Source organism: Brachyhypopomus gauderio, chromosome 15 (assembly GCF_052324685.1).
Source record: "Brachyhypopomus gauderio isolate BG-103 chromosome 15, BGAUD_0.2, whole genome shotgun sequence".
NCBI lineage: Eukaryota > Metazoa > Chordata > Actinopteri > Gymnotiformes > Hypopomidae > Brachyhypopomus > Brachyhypopomus gauderio.
In genome coordinates, this window is record NC_135225.1 from 12,869,471 (window position 1) to 12,888,646 (window position 19,176).

The following is a 19,176-nucleotide window of genomic DNA, read 5'->3' on the forward strand; positions in this document are numbered from 1 at the left end:
GGTTCCTCATACATAAAGGAACTAGTTATGTATGATACAATTGAGTTTTGCCTGGCCCAAGACATTACAGGCATACAGCAGGCCTCTGAACTTGAACCTGTGAACCATTTCACCTGTGTGCTTAACTACTCAATATGCCGTGTTCGCAGTTAGATTTGAGGGCTAAAATTTTTCTGGGCCAGGCCAAAATTAGGTTGCTCATACATATAGGAACTATTTGTGTATGATGCATTTGAGTTTTGCCTGGCCCAAGACATTACAGGCATACAGCAGGCCTCTGAACTTGCCCCTCTGAACCATTTCACCTGTGCGCTTAACTACTCAATATGCCATGTTTGCAGTTAGATTTGACACATAAAATGATTCTGGGCCAGGTCAAAATCAGGTTCCTCATACATAGAGGAACTAGTTATGAATGATGCAATTGAGTTTTGCCTGGCCCAAGACATTACAGGCATACAGCAGGCCTCTGAACTTGAACCTGTGAACCATTTCAGCTGTGTGCTTAACTACTCAATATGTCATGTTTCCAGTTAGATTTGAGGCATAAAATGATTCTGGGCCAGGCCAAAAACAGGTTCCTCATACATATAGGAACTAGTCATGTATGATTCAATTGAGTTTTCCCTGGCACAAGACATTACAGGCATACAGCAGGCCTCTGAACGTGCCCCTCTGAACCATTTCACCTGTGCGCTTAACTACTCAATATGCCATGTTTGCAGTTAGATTTGACACATAAAATGATTCTGAGCCAGGCCAAAATCAGGTTCCTCATACATAGAGGAACTAGTTATGAATGATGCAATTGAGTTTTGCCTGGCCCAAGACATTACAGGCATACAGCAGGCCTCTGAACTTGGCCCTGTGAACCATTTCACCTCTGTGCTTAACTACTCAATATGTCATGTTTCCAGTTAGATTTGAGGCATAAAATGATTCTGGGCCAGGCCAAAAACAGGTCCTTCATACATATAGGAACTAGTCATGTATGATACAATTGAGATTTGCCTGGCCCAAGACATTACAGGCATACAGCAGGCCTCTGAAATTGCCCCTCTGAACTATTTCACCTGTGTGCTTTACTCAATATGCCGTGTTTCCAGTTAGATTTGAGGCATAAAATGATTCTGGGCCAGGCTAAAAATAGGTTCCTCATACATAAAGGAACTATTTGTGTATGATACAATTGAGTTTTGCCTGGCCCAAGACATTACAGGCATACAGCAGGCCTCTGAATTTGCCCCTCTGAACTATTTCACCTGTGCGCTTTACTCAATATGCCATGTTTCCAGTTAGATTTGAGGCATAAAATGATTCTGGGCCAGGCCAAAAACAGGTTTCTCTTACATATAGGAACTAGTTATGTATGATTCAATTGAGTTTTGCCTGGCCCAAGACATTACAGGCATACAGCAGGCCTCTGAACTTGGCCGTATGACCCATTTCACCTGTGTGCTTAACTACTCAATATGTCATCTTTCCAGTTAGATTTGAGGCATAAAATGATTCTGGGCCAGGCTAAAAACAGGTTCCTCATACATATAGGAACTAGTTATGTATGATACAATTGAGTTTTGCCTGGCCCAAGACATTACGGGCATACAGCAGGCCTCTGAACTTGGCCCTCTGACCCATTTCACCTGTGCACTTAACTACTCAATATGCCATGTTTCCAGTTAGATTTGAGGCATAAAATGATTCTGGGCCAGGCCAAAATCAGGTTGCTCATACATATAGGAACTAATTATGTATGATTCAATTGAGTTTTGCCTGGCCCAAGACTTTACAGGCATACAGCAGGCCTCTGAACTTGCCCCTCTGATCCATTTCACCTGTGCACTTAACTACTCAATATGCCATGTTTCCAGTTAGATTTGAGGCATAAAATGAATCTGGGCCAGGCCAAAATCAAGTTGCTCATACATATAGGAACTAGTTATGTATGATTCAATTGAGTTTTGCCTGGCCCAAGACTTTACAGGCATACAGCAGGCCTCTGAACTTGCCCCTCTGATCCATTTCACCTGTGCACTTCACTACTCAATATGCCATGTTTCCAGTTATATTTGAGGCATAAAATGATTCTGGGCCAGGCCAAAATCAGGTTGCTCATACATATAGGAACTAGTTATGTATGATCCATGTGTTATTTGTCTGGCCCTACGCCTTATAGGCATACAGCACACCTCTGAATTTGCCCTTCTGAACCATTTCAGTGCGCTCTCTGTGCACTTAACTACTCAATATGCCGTGTTTCCAGTTAGATTTAAGGTATAAAAGGATGTTGGATCAGGCTAAAATCAGGTTCCTCTCTTAGGGAGTGACCTGTTCTTCGTGATGCATTTGTTATTTCTCTGGCCCACCATCAATAAGGCTTTCAATAAGCCTCTGAAACTGCCCCTTTAAATGCGTTCACCTATCTGTCCACTGCTCAATATGCCATGTTGTGTGCTGGTATTTCTTCTTCCGATTGTTTGTGTTCTAGAACAGCATTTCTGTGTTTTTAGTTTTTAAATCTAAGAATATGTTTCCTTACGTTAGAAATGTTGACGAATTCAATCATCATGTACAAACTGCATACAATTGAAACGACTTGAAATAGAAACCATTTTACAAATGAAATGCTTTCATTATATTTTTATTTTTTACATTCACAAAATCAGTATGGGAAACAATAACCTCTTAAATGTCTGCTCCTACGCTCGTTTAATGTAACGTTTAATCTATCGCTTTTAAACAAAGTACGCAGCAAACACGCATCGTGAACATACCCTTTTTGAATAAGTAACCAACTTCAGCCGCCGAATACGGAGCTGCGAATAAGTAACCAAACGAATCTCAAACTGCGAATAAGTAACCAACTTCAGCCTCGTGCAACAAGCAAACTTATTTTTTACATCTATGCAAATATATATGTAATACTTCTAACTTGAATAAGTAATAAATTCTGAGTTATTTAACATTAAGGAGTAGTTACATTTATAAATGTGGGCAACGAATATGCTGATGTGGCCAGCGGTGTAAATGAGTTTGACACCCCTGATCTATTGCGACATAAGTGTGAGTTGTGGAGATATTAAACACAGGAAGGTGGCCCTTCTTGGTAACGAGTTAGCTCTCGGGTTCATAGGCAAAACGCAGTGTAATAGTCAAACTTTTAATGTGTTTCTGAAAGAACACGATCATTTGAAGATTAGAGAAAAAGAAAATTCCTTATAAATACAGAAAACGTAAGAGTGAAAACTGTTTACTTCTTAAAATATGTTTAGAGGAAATTAACAAAACAAAGGAAAGAGAACGACTTCAGCAATCAGTTAGCAAACTTAAGTCTATAATAATCAAGTCTGGTACAAGCACAAATGTTAAGATGTCTTAAACCAATACACAATTTAAGTGAACGCCTGGATGTGCAAAACCTATTCTACACAAGCAGTGCAGTGAGAGAACGTTGCGGCTACTCTCCGACGCTTTCGGTTACACACCTCACGTGACTATATGGGCCCTATGAAAATGTCCCTTTTACAATAATAAAGCATCTATTAACAACTCTGTAACGGTTATACAGCATAATATAACAAAATATTTTCCTAAGACTTCACTGATCGCTATTCAGTTTACCAGCAAGCATCTATTCCTTCCAAAAGCCTCTGTTGTGATTCAACGCCATGACAAGCTTGGTCTCCAGCTTGCGCCTGCTGTCATACTCAGGGAGCATCAGGATGGAGTGACAGGTGAGTGACTCAGGAAGGTGATCCTGCGTAGAGTTGAGTAGACCAGACACGGTCATCTTGACGTGCGCCATTCCTTGGATGGGTACGCGCTCGCAGCCCGTCAGAAACACTGGACACATTGAAGATGGGGAGAGAACAAGAGTGCTTTAAATGGCAGTAGCCTACAGAATAAGTCAAGGTCAGCTAACTGGTCTCAGCATTGACTACTGTAGGTCATTGTATAGCTACATAGGTCTCTGCCAGCTTCAAAGACAGGACTAAATGTCAACACTCACATTTTGCTGATTAAAGTGGAGAACTGACCTAAATTACATTTTATAACTGTTAGATGGCCATTGTTTTTGAATCAGTAGGCTACATACAGTTTCAACATTATTTGTTTTATTTTATAATCTGATTTTCCTCACTATATGCAAATTGTTTTGTTAGTTTTCATTCCCTCTAAACATATCTTTTACGAAAATAAGACAAAACAACAACCCAACAATTCTGGATTTACATTCAACATTTTCTTGTTATTTTCAAAGTTTTGGGATTATATAAGTGGGAAAAACTACTCCAGTTTTTGATTGGTCCAAAAATAGGAAAACAGACTTGCAGGCAGCATTTATTTTAGTTACTGGTGTTGCTGTTATTCATTTGGCTATCAGCAACGTGGGCTTCATCTTGGTTGGGGAATTTTCCATCAAGAGCAAAAGTAAGCATTTATTTTCACACTTTTCTGTTAAGGGCAATTTTATTGGAATTAGCTTTTAAGAATGTATTTCAGCAGTTCATGTAAAAACTGAGGTGCCTTGAAACTGTCCACTAAATACTTAGAAGGCATATAATGCTAAATAAGGTGAACTCTCCTTTTAATGACTGCATTAATACTGCTTGTGCAGGGCCCAATTACTGTATCACACTAAGTTTCCAAAATGCACACAGACTAAGACTCACAGAGGAAGGCTTTCTTTTGTTTGTCCGTCAGCTCTTCAAACACCTCCCAGAAAGCAATGATGGTGGGGTGTCTCTCGTGGTATAGTCCAGAACAAACTGTGTTCTACATTCAACAACACAGTAATTGAGATTTCAACATACCCAAGAGGCCTTCATATCATTCTCCCACTGTGTTAAGCACACGTGAGTATTTCCCACCTTCTTGAATGTGTCCCAGTCGTACTCCTCCGTGCCCACCATCACTCCTCTCAGCTCCTCCGGCTGGAAAAACTCCACCACATTCTGGTCACACACTTTGTAGAAGCCCCTCCTGAACTCCTCAAACACCTTCTCCACTGACTTGTTCAGGATGTAATCCACATAGGCATCCACAAACTCCTTTCTGTTGAAATAAATAATGTACACACACACAAAAAAAAAATCTGGCCAACACAATACACACATTAATACATGAATACTGTGTAAACACAGGTAGTAGATTTGGCAACAGGTCATGGACCTGATTAAATACTAAACTCCTAATTAGGTATAGCGCAGCCCTAACTGAAACGTGTTGTAACGTTTTAATCGACGGAGAGGGCGAGACGCAAATGCAGGAAGGAGGAGTTTATTAAAGGGGCTAAAGAGAATAAATGAAACTAGACAGCATTTCAAGTGTACGGATCATGTGCATAAAACAAGAGCTCACTAAACTAACACAGGGTAACAAAGATACACAGAAATACACCAGACAAATAAAGAAGATCAATACGATAGAGGGTATTACAAAGACAATACCAAGAGAAGACTGACATATAAACCTAAAACACCAATTAACAAGAATACACAAAGCAAAACAGTAGTGATTACAATACACCAACCAACGAGAATGCACGGAGCGAAACAGTAGCGATACTATACACCAACCAATGTTCACAGAAAGACACATCACAACCAGGAATAGAACAAACACCAAATAGAACACTTCACACGGGGAGGGTTAGGGCGACAGTAACTGAGAACAAACTAAGTAGACCTAGAATCAAACAACGGATGAAAGGGGAGACAAGGAGGAACATACCACAAACGAAGTAGCAATGACATGAAACTGAAACTGCAGGGGGAAAAGGCAAGAAGCGAACGGGGAACATAGGGACAGGAAAATAACGGCCAACATGGAGATAAACAACAGGGTTTAAATACACTGACACAAGAAAAGGAAACAAGACACAGGTGGAAACGTTGAGGAAGGGGTGTGACAAACCAAGGGAAACCATGGAAACAGGGCGGGATAAACAGGTAAGGAAAACACTAGCACATGGGGCTGGACTGGAGTGACAGCTAACAGAGGGGCAGGCGGAGCTCTATGTGGCACGTGTTTTATCATGGCCATGATCCTTTGTTGCAGCTATGCAAAAAGCACAATTTACTTGTTAGCACTGGTCACCAGTTTTCCTTTTTCCCGAGGATCCAACTCCACATCTGTTCCATCCCAGTTAACCTGAGGGAAGAAATGCCTCAAGTGTATCATACCTTTCTAGATGTGATTCAGGGTGAAATTAACAAATATCAAATGTTTAACCAGCTGTTGTGTGTAACTTGATCAGGCTGTCTCATACATGGAAAGTGATCTCCATATTCTCAACGTCATCATCAGTGTAGTCCTGCAGAAGGTATCGCAGACTCCTGACAAACACAGTACATTGGAAATAATTTGTTCACTTACTAGAAAGAAGGAAAAAATAACAGAGCTTTGCTATAATCTTGTCACAGATCGTTCAGGGCTCTACTGTCTCAGTTAACAAATTAACTAATGATCTGCAAATGAAATTTGGTGAGCAAGTAATAATTAGGTAAGCAAGTTTATATCATCCTCTCGTGGACCTGGTCACGTCGGAGTGCCTTACCCGCCCAGCACAGGGCTGAACTCGATTACATCTTCCAGATTGGGCTTCATGTTCACCAGCTTCTTAAACATGGCCAGAGGAAAAGGTAAATGCACTATAGTTCCGTTGTAAAGGGCCATGCCACATAGGATCCCCAGCAGGAAGTACCTCTTTGACTCAACCTTTGGCTGAAAGATTCAAACAGCACAGTTTTCTACAAGGATCACTAGGACTGTAGAACAGATTGAGGACGTGGTTTATTTCAAGAATCAAAAAAATGACTTTGTACCTTGACAGGAAACCAGACCATTGTGTGGGTATCGTTGTACATGAATATCCCAGAATCAGGGTCTAACAGCTCAGTAAAGGCATGGAGGAAGAAATCTTTTTTGTTGACTTCTGTCAGTTTGGAATCCTCAGCAAACTGCACCTGAGAATAGCACACAAGGCACAGCAATATGCAGACCTCACAGAACAACTCAATTTCGCAACTCCATTCACAACTCCATTCATTGCCTCAGTGTGAAAGAACAAACAGTAAAAACCCAGCCCTGCTTTCAACAGTCTTTGGAGGAAGTACTCCTTTAACCAATTATCTCACCACCAGCTGTTTCCCGAAGTTGTCATGGTCTGTGGAGGACAGCTGTCTGAACGTGTCCTCCAGCAGTGCTGTACGTCTCAGCTTCAGCTGAATCATGGGTGTGGGCGTTTCTCCAGTGAACTTATGATGGTGAAACCCACCAGCGCTCATATTGTGGATCAAGTGATGTATCTCCTGAAACACACATTTAGTTAATGTATCTCCGTGGTTTACTAAAAATACATTGAGGAATGTAGGTTAATATCTTAATATGATACATGTGGAATCTGTATGTCTGCTATAGTCAGGATCATTTTGACACATGTAACTGAACAAAGTAGTTAATGACTAAATCCTCATAGATGGACACATTATGTTCATTGTGTAATTAGAAGAATACCATGCTCAAGTTAGCAACGAAATTGAAAATGCTGATTTTGCTCTGCAGGTCCAGGAGGAATGGGTAACAACAGAAAACTGCACACTCCCCGTCTTCATGCTCTCAAACATACGAAAGAGGCAAATATAAGACAACACAATAAATAAAATCTACATCAGCTTATACTCTGACTCAATTCAAATATTGTGTGTTCGTTCCCCTCTAAACTCTGCGCTGTATTACCTGCACTTGTCCATTCTTAATCTGACACCACAGACGGAAATCGTTGAGGAGTAGTTGAGGGGTGCTGCCGATTTCTTCGATGTAAAACTCACTGAGTGGAACCTTCCTCTGTTTCTGACCTCTTTTGTTGGCCTTTGAAATGAACACATGGATTAAGGTCAACCTGCTGTTGTAGTATTCCTGTCTTCACAGTTGAAGCCACTATCTGTAGTTTGATTGCAATGCTTAAAAACAACAAAGTAAATACAAAAGACTTGCAGCATGAAACTGCTCTCTTGAAAGCACTGGCACAAGATTAGATCAGAATATGCTGTACTATTGTATGTTTATCTAATGGCTGTATTTTATGAATGCTGACCAGAACTTCATACTGACCTTGTAAAGGTACTTGAGAACTTTCAAAAGAGCAATCAAACCAGGGACAAAGTTGATCCACACCCTGGACTTCAGGAGAAAGGCAAGGGCCTGTTTCCACATGCAGATGTGTTTTGTCATCATAGGTGGTTCTATGGAGGACCAGTGTTCCTCTGCAGGATACAGAAGAAAGACAGATGCTAATGGAGACCTACACAGAAATGTACAGTCTGTTGTAAAAAGTGATTGTAGGTAGAATGTCTGAGATACAGACAGCTGATCTTACGTAAGGTTTTCATGGCAGACTCGTTGAGGTTCGTGATGGCTACAGCTAACGGCAGCACCAGCTCAATGACACTGCAGTCTTCATGAAGAATAGGACACGTGGGCAGAAGCATGAAGACCTCCGGCCACCTCATAAATCGTGCAGCGTATGCAAGGTTGTGCACCAGTGGGGTAATGTTCATCTAGGGTAAAACAATAGTAACTAAAGAAACACACAAATTGGAATCATTTGTGCCCAGATTCACAAATGCATATAAGATTAACACAACTTCCTCTACCATCTCATAAAGGTCATTGTGCTTTAATGTTTTGGGCAAACATACAACAGGTATACCACAGTGCATAGCTGTCACTGTACTGTGCAAATACAATGTGACACAACTTATACTTATAAGGCTTATAACTCAACTGCTTTCTTGATCCAAGGAATCATCAGGAGCTTGTCAAAGGTCTGGCTGGCAGCATTCAAATCTACTTTAATGGTGCCTGGGACACTCTCACTGCTAGCCCCCCTATCACAAAAATATACAGTCAAAATACAGGATACAGTTACATTAATTTATCTCAGTATTCTGTACAAATCGATAGGTTTACCGGTCCTTCATGAAACAGGCGACGAGATTTGAACTTGTTGAAAAAGTCAAGCAAATCTCCCTGTGGAAAAATAATATAATGAAAAACATGATATAATCATGATACATGACTCATTCAGATTTGGTGTGCTGGGTGCATTGATAAATTTGAAGGCCGCACCACACCTTTGAGCTTTTTCTATATTAATGTCTTTCTCTGACATGGAAACCCATCTTTGAACTTGATCTTGATCTAGTTTTCCAATTGGGTTCCCAAGAACAGAGGTCTAAACAGAACAGAACAATTCATCTTTTATTATTAAATCATGACTGCAGTTCAATAAGCCTTCAAAAATTATTAAATGATAACATAACCTAATATCATATATAGAAGATCCATCTACAAGCAAAGATATAACAATGTAAAAATGTACAAAAAAATGACTGTCACGGTGAGGCGGCCCCCTACCGGCCGCCTCCGTCCACAGCGGCTGTTGTTGTTGTTGTCTGGTGATGTCATGTGCGTCCCTCAGGTGGGCGGAGCCCGTGATCCGTCTCACCTGAGGGTCGTTTGTTTGCCTATATATGTCTTGTCTTTGTACCAGTTGACCGCTGGTCATTATATCCTTAATTTGGAGATAGTGCACGGGTTTTAGGTTTGCACACTTTCTATTAAACCATCCTTTTTCCCTGAGACTTGGCGTGATCGCTTCCTTTTTGTTGCTCACCCCCGCCCGTCACAGAATGACCAGCCACCCTTCGGAAGCCGCCGAGTCTCTTTTTCTTTCTCCTTCGTTCGTGGTCATGTCTCATGGTAAGTGTTTGTCTGCGTGGTGTTTTGTTTGAAGAGCTCCGCCGTGCTTTTGTGTTTTGTGTGTGTGTGTGTGTAGCATGGCGAGGACCAGGGCAGTCTGCCCTGAGACAGCTCTTCGTGTCCGTTGTATGTTGCGGGAGTTCCGCCGTGCGCTTGTGTGTATGTGGCACGGCGAGGACCAGGGTGTCTGCCTGGTAGACTCTCGTGTGTGTTTTGAATGTGTGTACGTGTCGACGGACGTGTGGACCAGTGTGCGTGCTCGTTATGTTCTATGTTGAATGTTTTATGTGTGACGCGGTTGCCGCTCGTCACTGTCGCCTCGCTCCCCGTGTGTCGTGTGTTTAATGTGGGGAGCGACTGCGGCTCTGAGCGGCGCGCGTCACTGTGTTTGTGTAAGCAGAGCGCGCATGTGATGGGTTCCGTCTGTCTGTTTGTACACCGTTTTTTGTTTGTCTAGTATTTGCGTGTGTGTTTTGTCCTAGTGTGTTGTCAGCTGTTACATGTAATTCCACGCATGCTCCTCCCCTTAAATGTGTGTTTGGGGGGGGACCGGCTGTGGTCCCGTGCCACTGGGTATGGCACGGAGGGCGTCTGAGGCGCATTTGTGTTCTATGTTGGTGTGTGTTTGGGTGTGTGTGTGTGTGTGTGTGTGTGTGTGTTTCTGTGTAGGTGCTTCCCCTTGGCGGTGTTGTGGTGTTCCTGGACCTTGTGGGGGTCTCCACCTGGCAGGAGCCCCCTTGTGTTGTGGGGTGACCGGAGCCTGGTCAGGAAGAGCTCCTCCCTAGAGGGATGGGGCCCCCGGATGTTTGGGGACCATGGGGCTCCGGTCTGAGAAGCTCCTGCTGGAGATGGAGATCCTCCCTCCTGCCTGGGGTGACCAGGAGGCCCTTGGGGCTGCTCCCTAGCCCGCGTCGGGGGTGCTCTGGGCCTCGGTCTCTGGCGCTCCTGGGTTGGGTGGAGGAGTCCACCGTGCGATGAGGGGCCCTGGGAGGGGTTCGCTCCCCAGGAGGCTGGGGTGACCCCTAGCCAAGGGCCGGGGTCAGCTCTGGGAGGAGGTAGGTCCAGGAGGAGAGGTAGCCACGCCTCGGGGAGGTAACCTGCACCCACACACACACTAAGGACGACAAAGGAGTCGTAGCTCCTCGTCCGCACACCTTGGGGCTCTCTGGCTAAACGCCGGTGAGGGCCCTGTGACCGACCGGGGCGTGGTTTTGTGTTGTTAACGGCCCGGTCGGTCCAGGGTCCCGCCCGGGGAGGTGAGCTGCCTAATGTTTTGTGTTTTATGTTCCAGCTCCTGGACGGCAGGAGGTGTGTTCCTGCCTGTCTCTGCCTTCCTGCCCCTTCATGTTTTGTGTGCAGCCGCTGTGTGCCACACACCCAGTGGAGGGGAGTGCGGCTTGGTGGGGGGGTCTGTCACGGTGAGGCGGCCCCCCTACCGGCCGCCTCCGTCCACAGCGGCTGTTGTTGTTGTTGTCTGGTGACGTCATGTGCGTCCCTCAGGTGGGCGGAGCCCGTGATCCGTCTCACCTGAGGGTCGTTTGTTTGCCTATATATGTCTTGTCTTTGTACCAGTTGACCGCTGGTCCTTAATTTGGAGATAGTGCACGGGTTTTAGGTTTGCACACTTTCTATTAAACCATCCTTTTTCCCTGAGACTTGGCGTGATCGCTTCCTTTTTGTTGCTCACCCCCGCCCGTCACAATGACACTAATGACAAAATACTAAATACAACAAAGTTTAAAATGAGCATTATGTTTAGATTTCTTTTAGGAGCTCAGTACAGGAGCATAAGGAGCTCAGAACCCAGGATTTCTCTCTCGTTGTCTTGAATCAGTTTCAGTTGTACTAACAGACAAACTAAGAGCATGCAGTATGCTTACCTTGGGAGGGGGGAAAAACAGGAAGTTCGAATTCCATCCAGAGTATATTTTAATTTCTATGTGAATCAAAATATATTTAATTTCAAACAATACAGTAATTATTGAATAATTCAACACAAACATGAAGTAAAGCTGCTGTAAGCCTAAGAATACTTCAGCTAAACGCCCTTAACATCCTGAACACTCTAGTTAAAATAGATTAATTAAAATTGTGCCCTGAGAACACAAAATGTCTCTGTGATTATCCTGGGCTCTGTAATCACCAACTAAACAATGTAATATGGTCCTACCATTAACCAATCAGGAAAAGCCTTTACAAGGTAAAAGACCTCCCAACCTGTCAGTTATTTTACCTCTGCACACAGGGACATACAAATGTAGGCTGACCGCAGTGAACATGTGTGACTTAGGATGGGCAGGCCTGGAGAAAGTTTTAAAAGCTTCTGCACCTGCATGTGTGTCGGCAGTCAAGCTGTTCCAGGATCCTTTCAGTTCTATAGGCTGCAGACTATCCTCCATGCTACCGTTCTTCGCCTGACCTTTGACCCCACGCCCAAAGGCCAGGAGGAGGCCGGATTCCATCAGAATCAAGGTGTGATGGCTGTCATCAAGGATTGACAATAGGTTAGTTAGGTTTGTCAGATGATGCTGTATCAAACAAAAATAAGAAAACAGACTAAGCTCTGTGGATAAATATATTTTATATATTAGTATATAATAATGACAAAGCACCACACAGAACCAAATCGAAAAAGCCGTGTAATCTTTAATAAATTATTTACTGCTCCATGTTCTCCATGAAATGTCTGAAGTGAAAGAGATTAAATGTATGTTTATTGGTCCATTACCTGCCACAGGTCACTTCTTTAGCTGGAGCATCAATGCCCTTAACTTTCCGAGGTAGAAGCTCTTTATCAGTAGAGTTGTGACCAAGCTGACCATGTTCTCCCTCTCCAAAGGTATAGACTTCTCCATCCTAGGAACCAAAACCAGCTTGTAGGAGTTGCATAAAATCGGTCATTTGGGGACTAAACGAGTGTATCAAAAGCACAAGTAGACATACAAAAAAAGCATGTATTTTAATGTTGAAAATGTTATGAATGAGAAAAGAGAATTAATGGAGCATTTCAATTGAGGAACTGCTTCTTTGCGCTCCCTGCTTCCTCATCCTTGTGTGTGTTTCCTGCCATACCTTCGTGAGGACAGCAGTGTGCTCCGCCCCACAGCTGATGGAAGCTACTGCCAGGCGTCTCAAAGCAGGAACGACACACATGGAAAAGCGCCCTATTTCACAAAGCTCTGCATTAGCACCCATGGAAAAAGCTGGCCAAAGGCGCATACCAGAGCAACCAGCACAGTACAGCAGCCAATCAACTCATACGGTATCATCTGTAGCTTTTTGGTAGTTTGGCTGTTAGTTTACGTACAACTACAACAAAGGCATATTCGCAATGAACTGTCGAGTTACTCGACCACTTATGCCGGGTTTGTCTCAAATCCAGACGAACACAAGGTACCTTTCTCATCTGTCCTTTTGAGGCCCAGCTGTCCGGCGGCGTTAGCTCCACAGCAGAAGACCTGAGACGGGAGAGCGAGGGCCAGCGTGTGGGCTCCACCGGCAGCGATCTGACTGACTGGGACACCAGTGAGTGCCCGTACCAATGCCGGCACAGGCTGGCTGCTCACGTCTCGCCCCAGGCCCAGCTGACCATACTTATTCTGGCCCCAAGCGAACACCTCACCTCCTTTAAGACATGTTTGGAGTGTGTTTGAGTTATGTGGTTTTATAAATACACAGCAAAATGTCCAGTCCTGAGTTGACACCTACAATGTTCACTTAGGTTCAATTGAACACACACACACACACACACACACACACACACACACACACATACACACACACACACACACACACACACACACACACACACACACACACACACACACACAGAGAAACCCCAACACAATAAGAATGTAACATCAGGAATTTGGTTATGTATCAATTGGAATATGACTTAGTAACTCAACTGCATGACTAGCTTTTCAGTAACCAAGGATTTCCATAGATGATGTGCAAGCACTCCTCAGAGCAGCACTCTCAAGGACACGTGGCCCAAGCGTCGGCCCTGTGTAACAGTCTCCAGTGTTTGTACACACTTATCTGTTATTTCTGACAAAAGCTGTCTCCTCCCCCTTATCCATTCTTCTCTGCCTTAAGGCCATAGCTATTTACCATTAATTAAGGGATTATATTCTATTATTATATTATGTTATATTAATTATATTCTCTCTTATAACATTTACATTTTGGGAATTTAGCAGATGCTGTTATCAAGAGCAACTTACAAAATGCTTTGCATCTGTTCGCAGAATGCATCATACTATCTGTATAATAAATAATATTCTATAATTGTCATGCAGCCCCGTCTCCAGGACCACACTTCCCAGCAGCCCCAACCCTGAAGAAGATCAGAATCACTTGATTACCTGTTTCCCCATTCCCTCTGGACTAAGTAATGAACTCTCACTCGCTGCTCTATCCGATGTATTGACATATCTTTTGTGCTACTGAGCATATATATCATTATATAATTATTTATGGTTGCCGTATCTAGTTGACAAAATATCTAGCTTTTTCTGGACTCACCTTTTGAAAGAGCCAAAGAATGGAAGTTCCCACAAGCAACCTGCACAACCGGTATTGGGAGGGGCGATGGTATCTGAATCAGTCTGTGAAGAAATGCTATCTGAATTAGCAATAGGGAATAAAAAGTGTATCTCAAAACTCAAAAGATGCTTGAGATTTAGACATGTTCAGATATTAAGCCCTATCAAAGTGAATGCCTGTTCACTTCTCTCTTTAGCCATAAGAAGAGGGTTTGTAAACACATTCTGTTTGGAATGTTTACTTGTTGCATTACTCTGGTCTGGTTGATTCTGTTTGAAGTAGTTTTAAGTAGCTATACTGTAAGTATCTTCCTGAAGTTTGGCATGTTGATTAGTTCCCTTACCCTGGTTTGGTTGATTTTGCCACAGAACTGATGGTGCCCAGTTGGCCTTCCCCACCTCCTCCCCAGGAGAAGACCTGCCCTGATTCACACAGAGCCAAGCTGTGTTCCTGACCACATGCTATTGCTGCTACCCCTCCCAGACCTTCAATAACTGTAAACAGAAACATGAAGAGAGAACTTGCCTTTTTGTCAATTGCTAACAGCAAAAATAAATAAATAAAGAAAAAAAATTATGCTAACAAAATTTATAGCAATTATTATATTTAGGCTCTTATGTGTGCCATAGGTTGTCAATTGTGATTTTTTTTCACCGCAATCGAAATTTGTCCTCCGCTTTTAACCCATGTGTGCAGTTAGAACACACACACACTAGTGATTACTAGGGGGCTGTGGATCGCACGTGCCCAGAGCGATGGGCAGCCCTAGCCCGGCGCCCGGGGAGTAGTTGGGGTTAGGTGCCTTGCTCAAGGGCACCTCAGTCATGGCCTCAGGTCTGGGAATGGAACCCACGACCCTCCGGTCACAAGACCAGTTCCCTACAGGACCATGACTGCCACAGCGACTTACAAAATGCTTTGCATCTGATCTATTATTGTTCTTATCTGATGGATAGCCTATATGACAACAACAGCTCCAAAAATATCTACATATGAAAAGACAGCATACTTCTGACAACAAGTCAACAAAAAACATAGAAAATAAATATTGAAAAAAAAAACCGTTTAATAACATGCAGCCCTACATGGACCCGAGCCAATCTTCTCCGCTAACCGGAGAAAAGAAACTGAAACCTAACTTTTCGCTCCGGGGAAAAACTGCGCTCGCATATTCTTGTGCTGTTGCACACGAGATAATTCTCATACACAGAGCGATGAGAAATTAATAAAAACATTTCAGATGTTACCTGGCAATTGTGTGTCTTTAATTTTCGCTCTTCCGAGTTGTCCCTTAGAATTTCGTCCACAAGACATAACACGACCACTTAGCATAAGAAATAAAGTGTGGTGTTCTCCACACGATATATAAAGAACTTGCTCTGGAAACAAATTCACGAACGTTGGCACGCTAACGTTTCCATTACTGCAAGGTATACCCAGTTGACCTTTCGATGCATCTCCCCAACAGAACATCGTGAGAACCGGTAAAGATGTCACACTAAAAACGCGCTCAGAGCAACCAGACTACTCCACTAGAGTGTATTGTCGAGCAGTGATGCATTGACATGACACGACGGATTTGAATCTCCTTTTCAACTAAGCGCATGTGGGCGCGACCAATGCGTTCCTGCGTCATCCGATCAATATTATTAAATATGCTTAAACAAATGAGTCTTAAGAACAGTTTTGAATTCTGAAATAAAATGCAGTGTTCGTATGTGTGGAGTGTTGACATTAAAGGACAAGTGTTTTGACTCAAGCCCACAGTGACAGACAGAGGCCAGTAGCCTACTTCTCAGGAAAACTAGACCGCGGTGAAGCCGGGCTGCAGCGATAGCAGCTGCAGAAAAGAAAAGACATTCAGATGTATCTGTCATTCTAAGCCTTCCACATGTCAACTTGACCTACAATCCTAGTTATATCCTGCCACTCCTCTCCTCTATCCTCTCTCTCTCCTCTCTCCTTCCTTCCATCCCTGCCCTCATTTGTTTATCTCTCATCACTAGAATCATTCCTGCACTTTTCAAAACTGCCGCAATCACTCCAATTCAATAACAAACCTGGTTCAGACACCAAAAATTTGAACAACCTTTGTCAAATCTCTGACATTCCATTTACTTAAAAAAAGTGAAAAATAGTTGCTTCTCAACTCCATTCCCATCTAATCCAAAATTATTTTTGTATGAACAATTTCAATCTGGTTTTCGTCCTTGCCACAGTACAGAGTCAACAGAGGCTGCTGCTGAAAAAAAGCACCCCTGCTGTAGGGTGTTTTTTCCCCCTGTCCAAGCTGGAACACGAATCCACGTGTTACCCAGAAGGGTCAGGCCATGGCTAGTAATTCTGGGAAAAGGTGGACTGAAATAAATATCATGCTACTTACACTCTCAACCTAAGAAGTGAGTAGAGGAAAAAAAAAGACAAATTAATCTCTTTTTAATATTATGTTTACATATTAAGGAAGTAAAATCTGTGGTAAATATGGAACTTAATGTGGTTGTGCCCACCGCAGCCAGTCAGACAAGATACTGAAGAGAGAGAAAGTGTACACGTGAGCCAAAGAAGCTATGAGACAAAGACTACTGAAACTGAGAAAACTTCATTGTCTAAAGAAAAAGTACGATTCATGAGCATATGAGCATGTTATGAGTATTTGAGTTATTAGGCTTGGCCATATATATCACCATGAAACAGATAACATATCTAGACACCTTTAGGTGAGTAGGTGTATACTGCCCTATGTGTTTTGTTAGGTAGCTGTGAAGTATTGTAGGTTAGGATCAGGAAGTTAGTCCATGCATTTATCACATCAAGGCTAGATTATTGTAACGCTGTTCTATCTGCTCTTCCAAAGAGCTCTATTTCGCACCTACAGCGAGTTCAGAACGCGGCTGCAAGGGTTCTGACCCGCAGGAGAAAAAGAGATCATATTACACCTGCACTCCACTCACTGCACTGGTTACCTGTCAGCTTTAGAATAGATTTAAAGGTTCTAGTCATGGTTTTTAAATGTCTTCATGGTCTTGCCCCTCTTTACCTGAGTGAAATTATGGTTAGATATGTTCCAGTCAGGTCTCTCAGGACTTCAAATAGTAATCTACTGGTGATTCCTAAAAGCCGATTAAAGATTGGTGAGGGTGCTTTTAGCCACTATGGCCCAAAGCTCTGGAATTCTCTTCCTGAAGAGCTCAGAGGCATTTGATCCCTGCATAGTTTTAAGAGCAGTCTCAAAACATTCCTGTTTAGATCCGCTTTTAGTTAAGAAACTCTATCTTAATAGTTTTATCTTATTTACTTTACTTTTTATTATCTTATTTACTTTACTTTTTTACTTTTTATGTTATTTTAATGTTTTTATCTTTAATTTCTTTTAACATTTTCTTTTTGTCTTTTTGTCTTATCTCCTTTTAATGTTTCTTTGTATTTATACTGTAAAGCACTTTGAGTTACATGTATGTATGAAAGGTGCTATACAAATAAAGATTATTATTATTATTATTATTATTATTATTATTATCTGGTGGCCTGACCTAGATGCAGACATCAAGACTTTGGTGAAGTCATGTCTGATCGGCCAGTAGCAGATTGCAATGGGAGTGCCTAGATAGGGTATGGGAAAGGGTGGATGTGCGTTCTGCAGTAACCTGGATACGAAAAAGTCCCTCATTTATACAGATACCCATTCTAATTGGATAGATATCTGTCAACTCAACAGATCCACATAAGCAGTTACTACTGATTGCTTTACTCAACATGTGACTCCAGAAATGGTTGTTTCTGACACTGAAGGTTTAATGCATTACAGCCTGCATCTTTAAAAGTCAAAGCCAAGAGGGCTGTGCAGACAGAGGATTAATAATTACAGGGCATGAGATTGAAACCCAGCAGAAGCAGGAGCTTTGTTCAGTTACCAAATTATTGTTCAATCAACAGAGAACTCCAGCTAAGTTCTTCAGTGTAACTGGTGAGAAGACACATTGGTGAAGCATGACCAAGCACCCTTTACAGAGGTGTCCTAACCTATGAGAATGTGACTATTCCCCTAGGGAAGGGGATGTTTGGACCCTGGATGAAGATCTTTATCTTGTCCTGCAAGAGGAGGAGCTGTCAATTGAATTACTCTCTTCAGTGATCATTCATTTACATGAGCTTCAACATGAGCACATGATTTCTGAGTGACCCAAAGGCCAAAGGTGACAAACCTAAAAAATGGATTCAAAGAAATCCTGAAAGCAAAGAGGAAAAGCACACCATACACCACACTAACAGAAACTAACTGGCAAAATTGGTAGACCAAACAAATGGATCAAAAACAGCACAACAAGAGATTTGTTTCTTCCCATAATGGTCACAAAAAAATTTTGGCTTTGAAGATCAGGTGGTCAGCTAAATAGCGTTCTTTGTCAGGGATGCTCCTATTGTTCGTCATTTTGTCCACCAGAGGTCCTCATCTCCAGAATACTCACTGTAGCTATTGCTAATCACTCTCACCGGCTCCTTGTTATTTTCCATTAAACACAGTATATATCTCCCTCTTAGCAGGAGCAAAGCTGCTGTGTCTTTGTATATGTGTGCTAAACATGGTTGTCTGCTGTTACACAACCTGGTTCCTCCCTGCGCTCTGGAGTTTTGTGATTTGTGTCGAGCCCCGTTGCCTATTTGCCTGTGTCCTTAACCCTGCTGTGTTTTTGAGTTCAACTTTTGCCTTCGCTCCTTTCTGTTAATCTGCATATTGATCCTCTTGAAGTGCCTGAGTCTTACACCACAGTTCTTTCTGTCCAGATGAGAGAGAGAGAGGAGAGGAGAGGAGAGGAGAAGAGAAGAGAGGAGGGGAGGAGGTGGACAAACAGCAGAGTAACTGGG

At 42.6% G+C, this 19,176-nt stretch overlaps 1 protein-coding gene across 1 annotated transcript; it reads right to left on the minus strand.

The window, feature by feature from the left end:
* Positions 1-2,615: 2,615 nt before the first annotated feature.
* On the minus strand, positions 2,616-15,886 carry LOC143476857 (putative E3 ubiquitin-protein ligase HERC4). The gene is made up of 23 exons (XM_076975245.1): positions 15,561-15,886; positions 14,657-14,807; positions 14,293-14,375; positions 13,163-13,390; positions 12,838-12,929; positions 12,494-12,621; positions 12,095-12,246; positions 11,646-11,701; positions 9,138-9,238; positions 8,974-9,033; positions 8,789-8,891; positions 8,381-8,561; positions 8,116-8,267; positions 7,741-7,872; positions 7,519-7,617; positions 7,140-7,313; positions 6,828-6,968; positions 6,560-6,726; positions 6,272-6,338; positions 6,083-6,153; positions 4,872-5,055; positions 4,674-4,776; positions 2,616-3,843 (listed from the first exon to the last, which is right to left on the minus strand). Exons 1-23 carry the CDS (start codon positions 15,784-15,786, stop codon positions 3,632-3,634), a joined length of 3,063 nt encoding a protein of 1,020 aa, XP_076831360.1. The 5' UTR covers positions 15,787-15,886; the 3' UTR covers positions 2,616-3,631.
* Between the last annotated feature and the right edge of the window lie 3,290 nt (positions 15,887-19,176).

Coding starts and splice junctions, on each gene's coding strand:
- LOC143476857 (XM_076975245.1), bottom strand. CDS start 15,786: ATGTTCTGTTGGGGAGATGCATCGAAAGGTCAACTGGGTATACCTTGC. Junction 14,376..14,656: donor GCAAAATCAACCAAACCAGG/GTAAGGGAACTA, acceptor ATTTCTTCACAG/ACTGATTCAGATACCATCGC. Junction 3,844..4,673: donor ACAAAAGAAAGCCTTCCTCT/GTGAGTCTTAGT, acceptor CAATGTGTCCAG/TGTTTCTGACGGGCTGCGAG.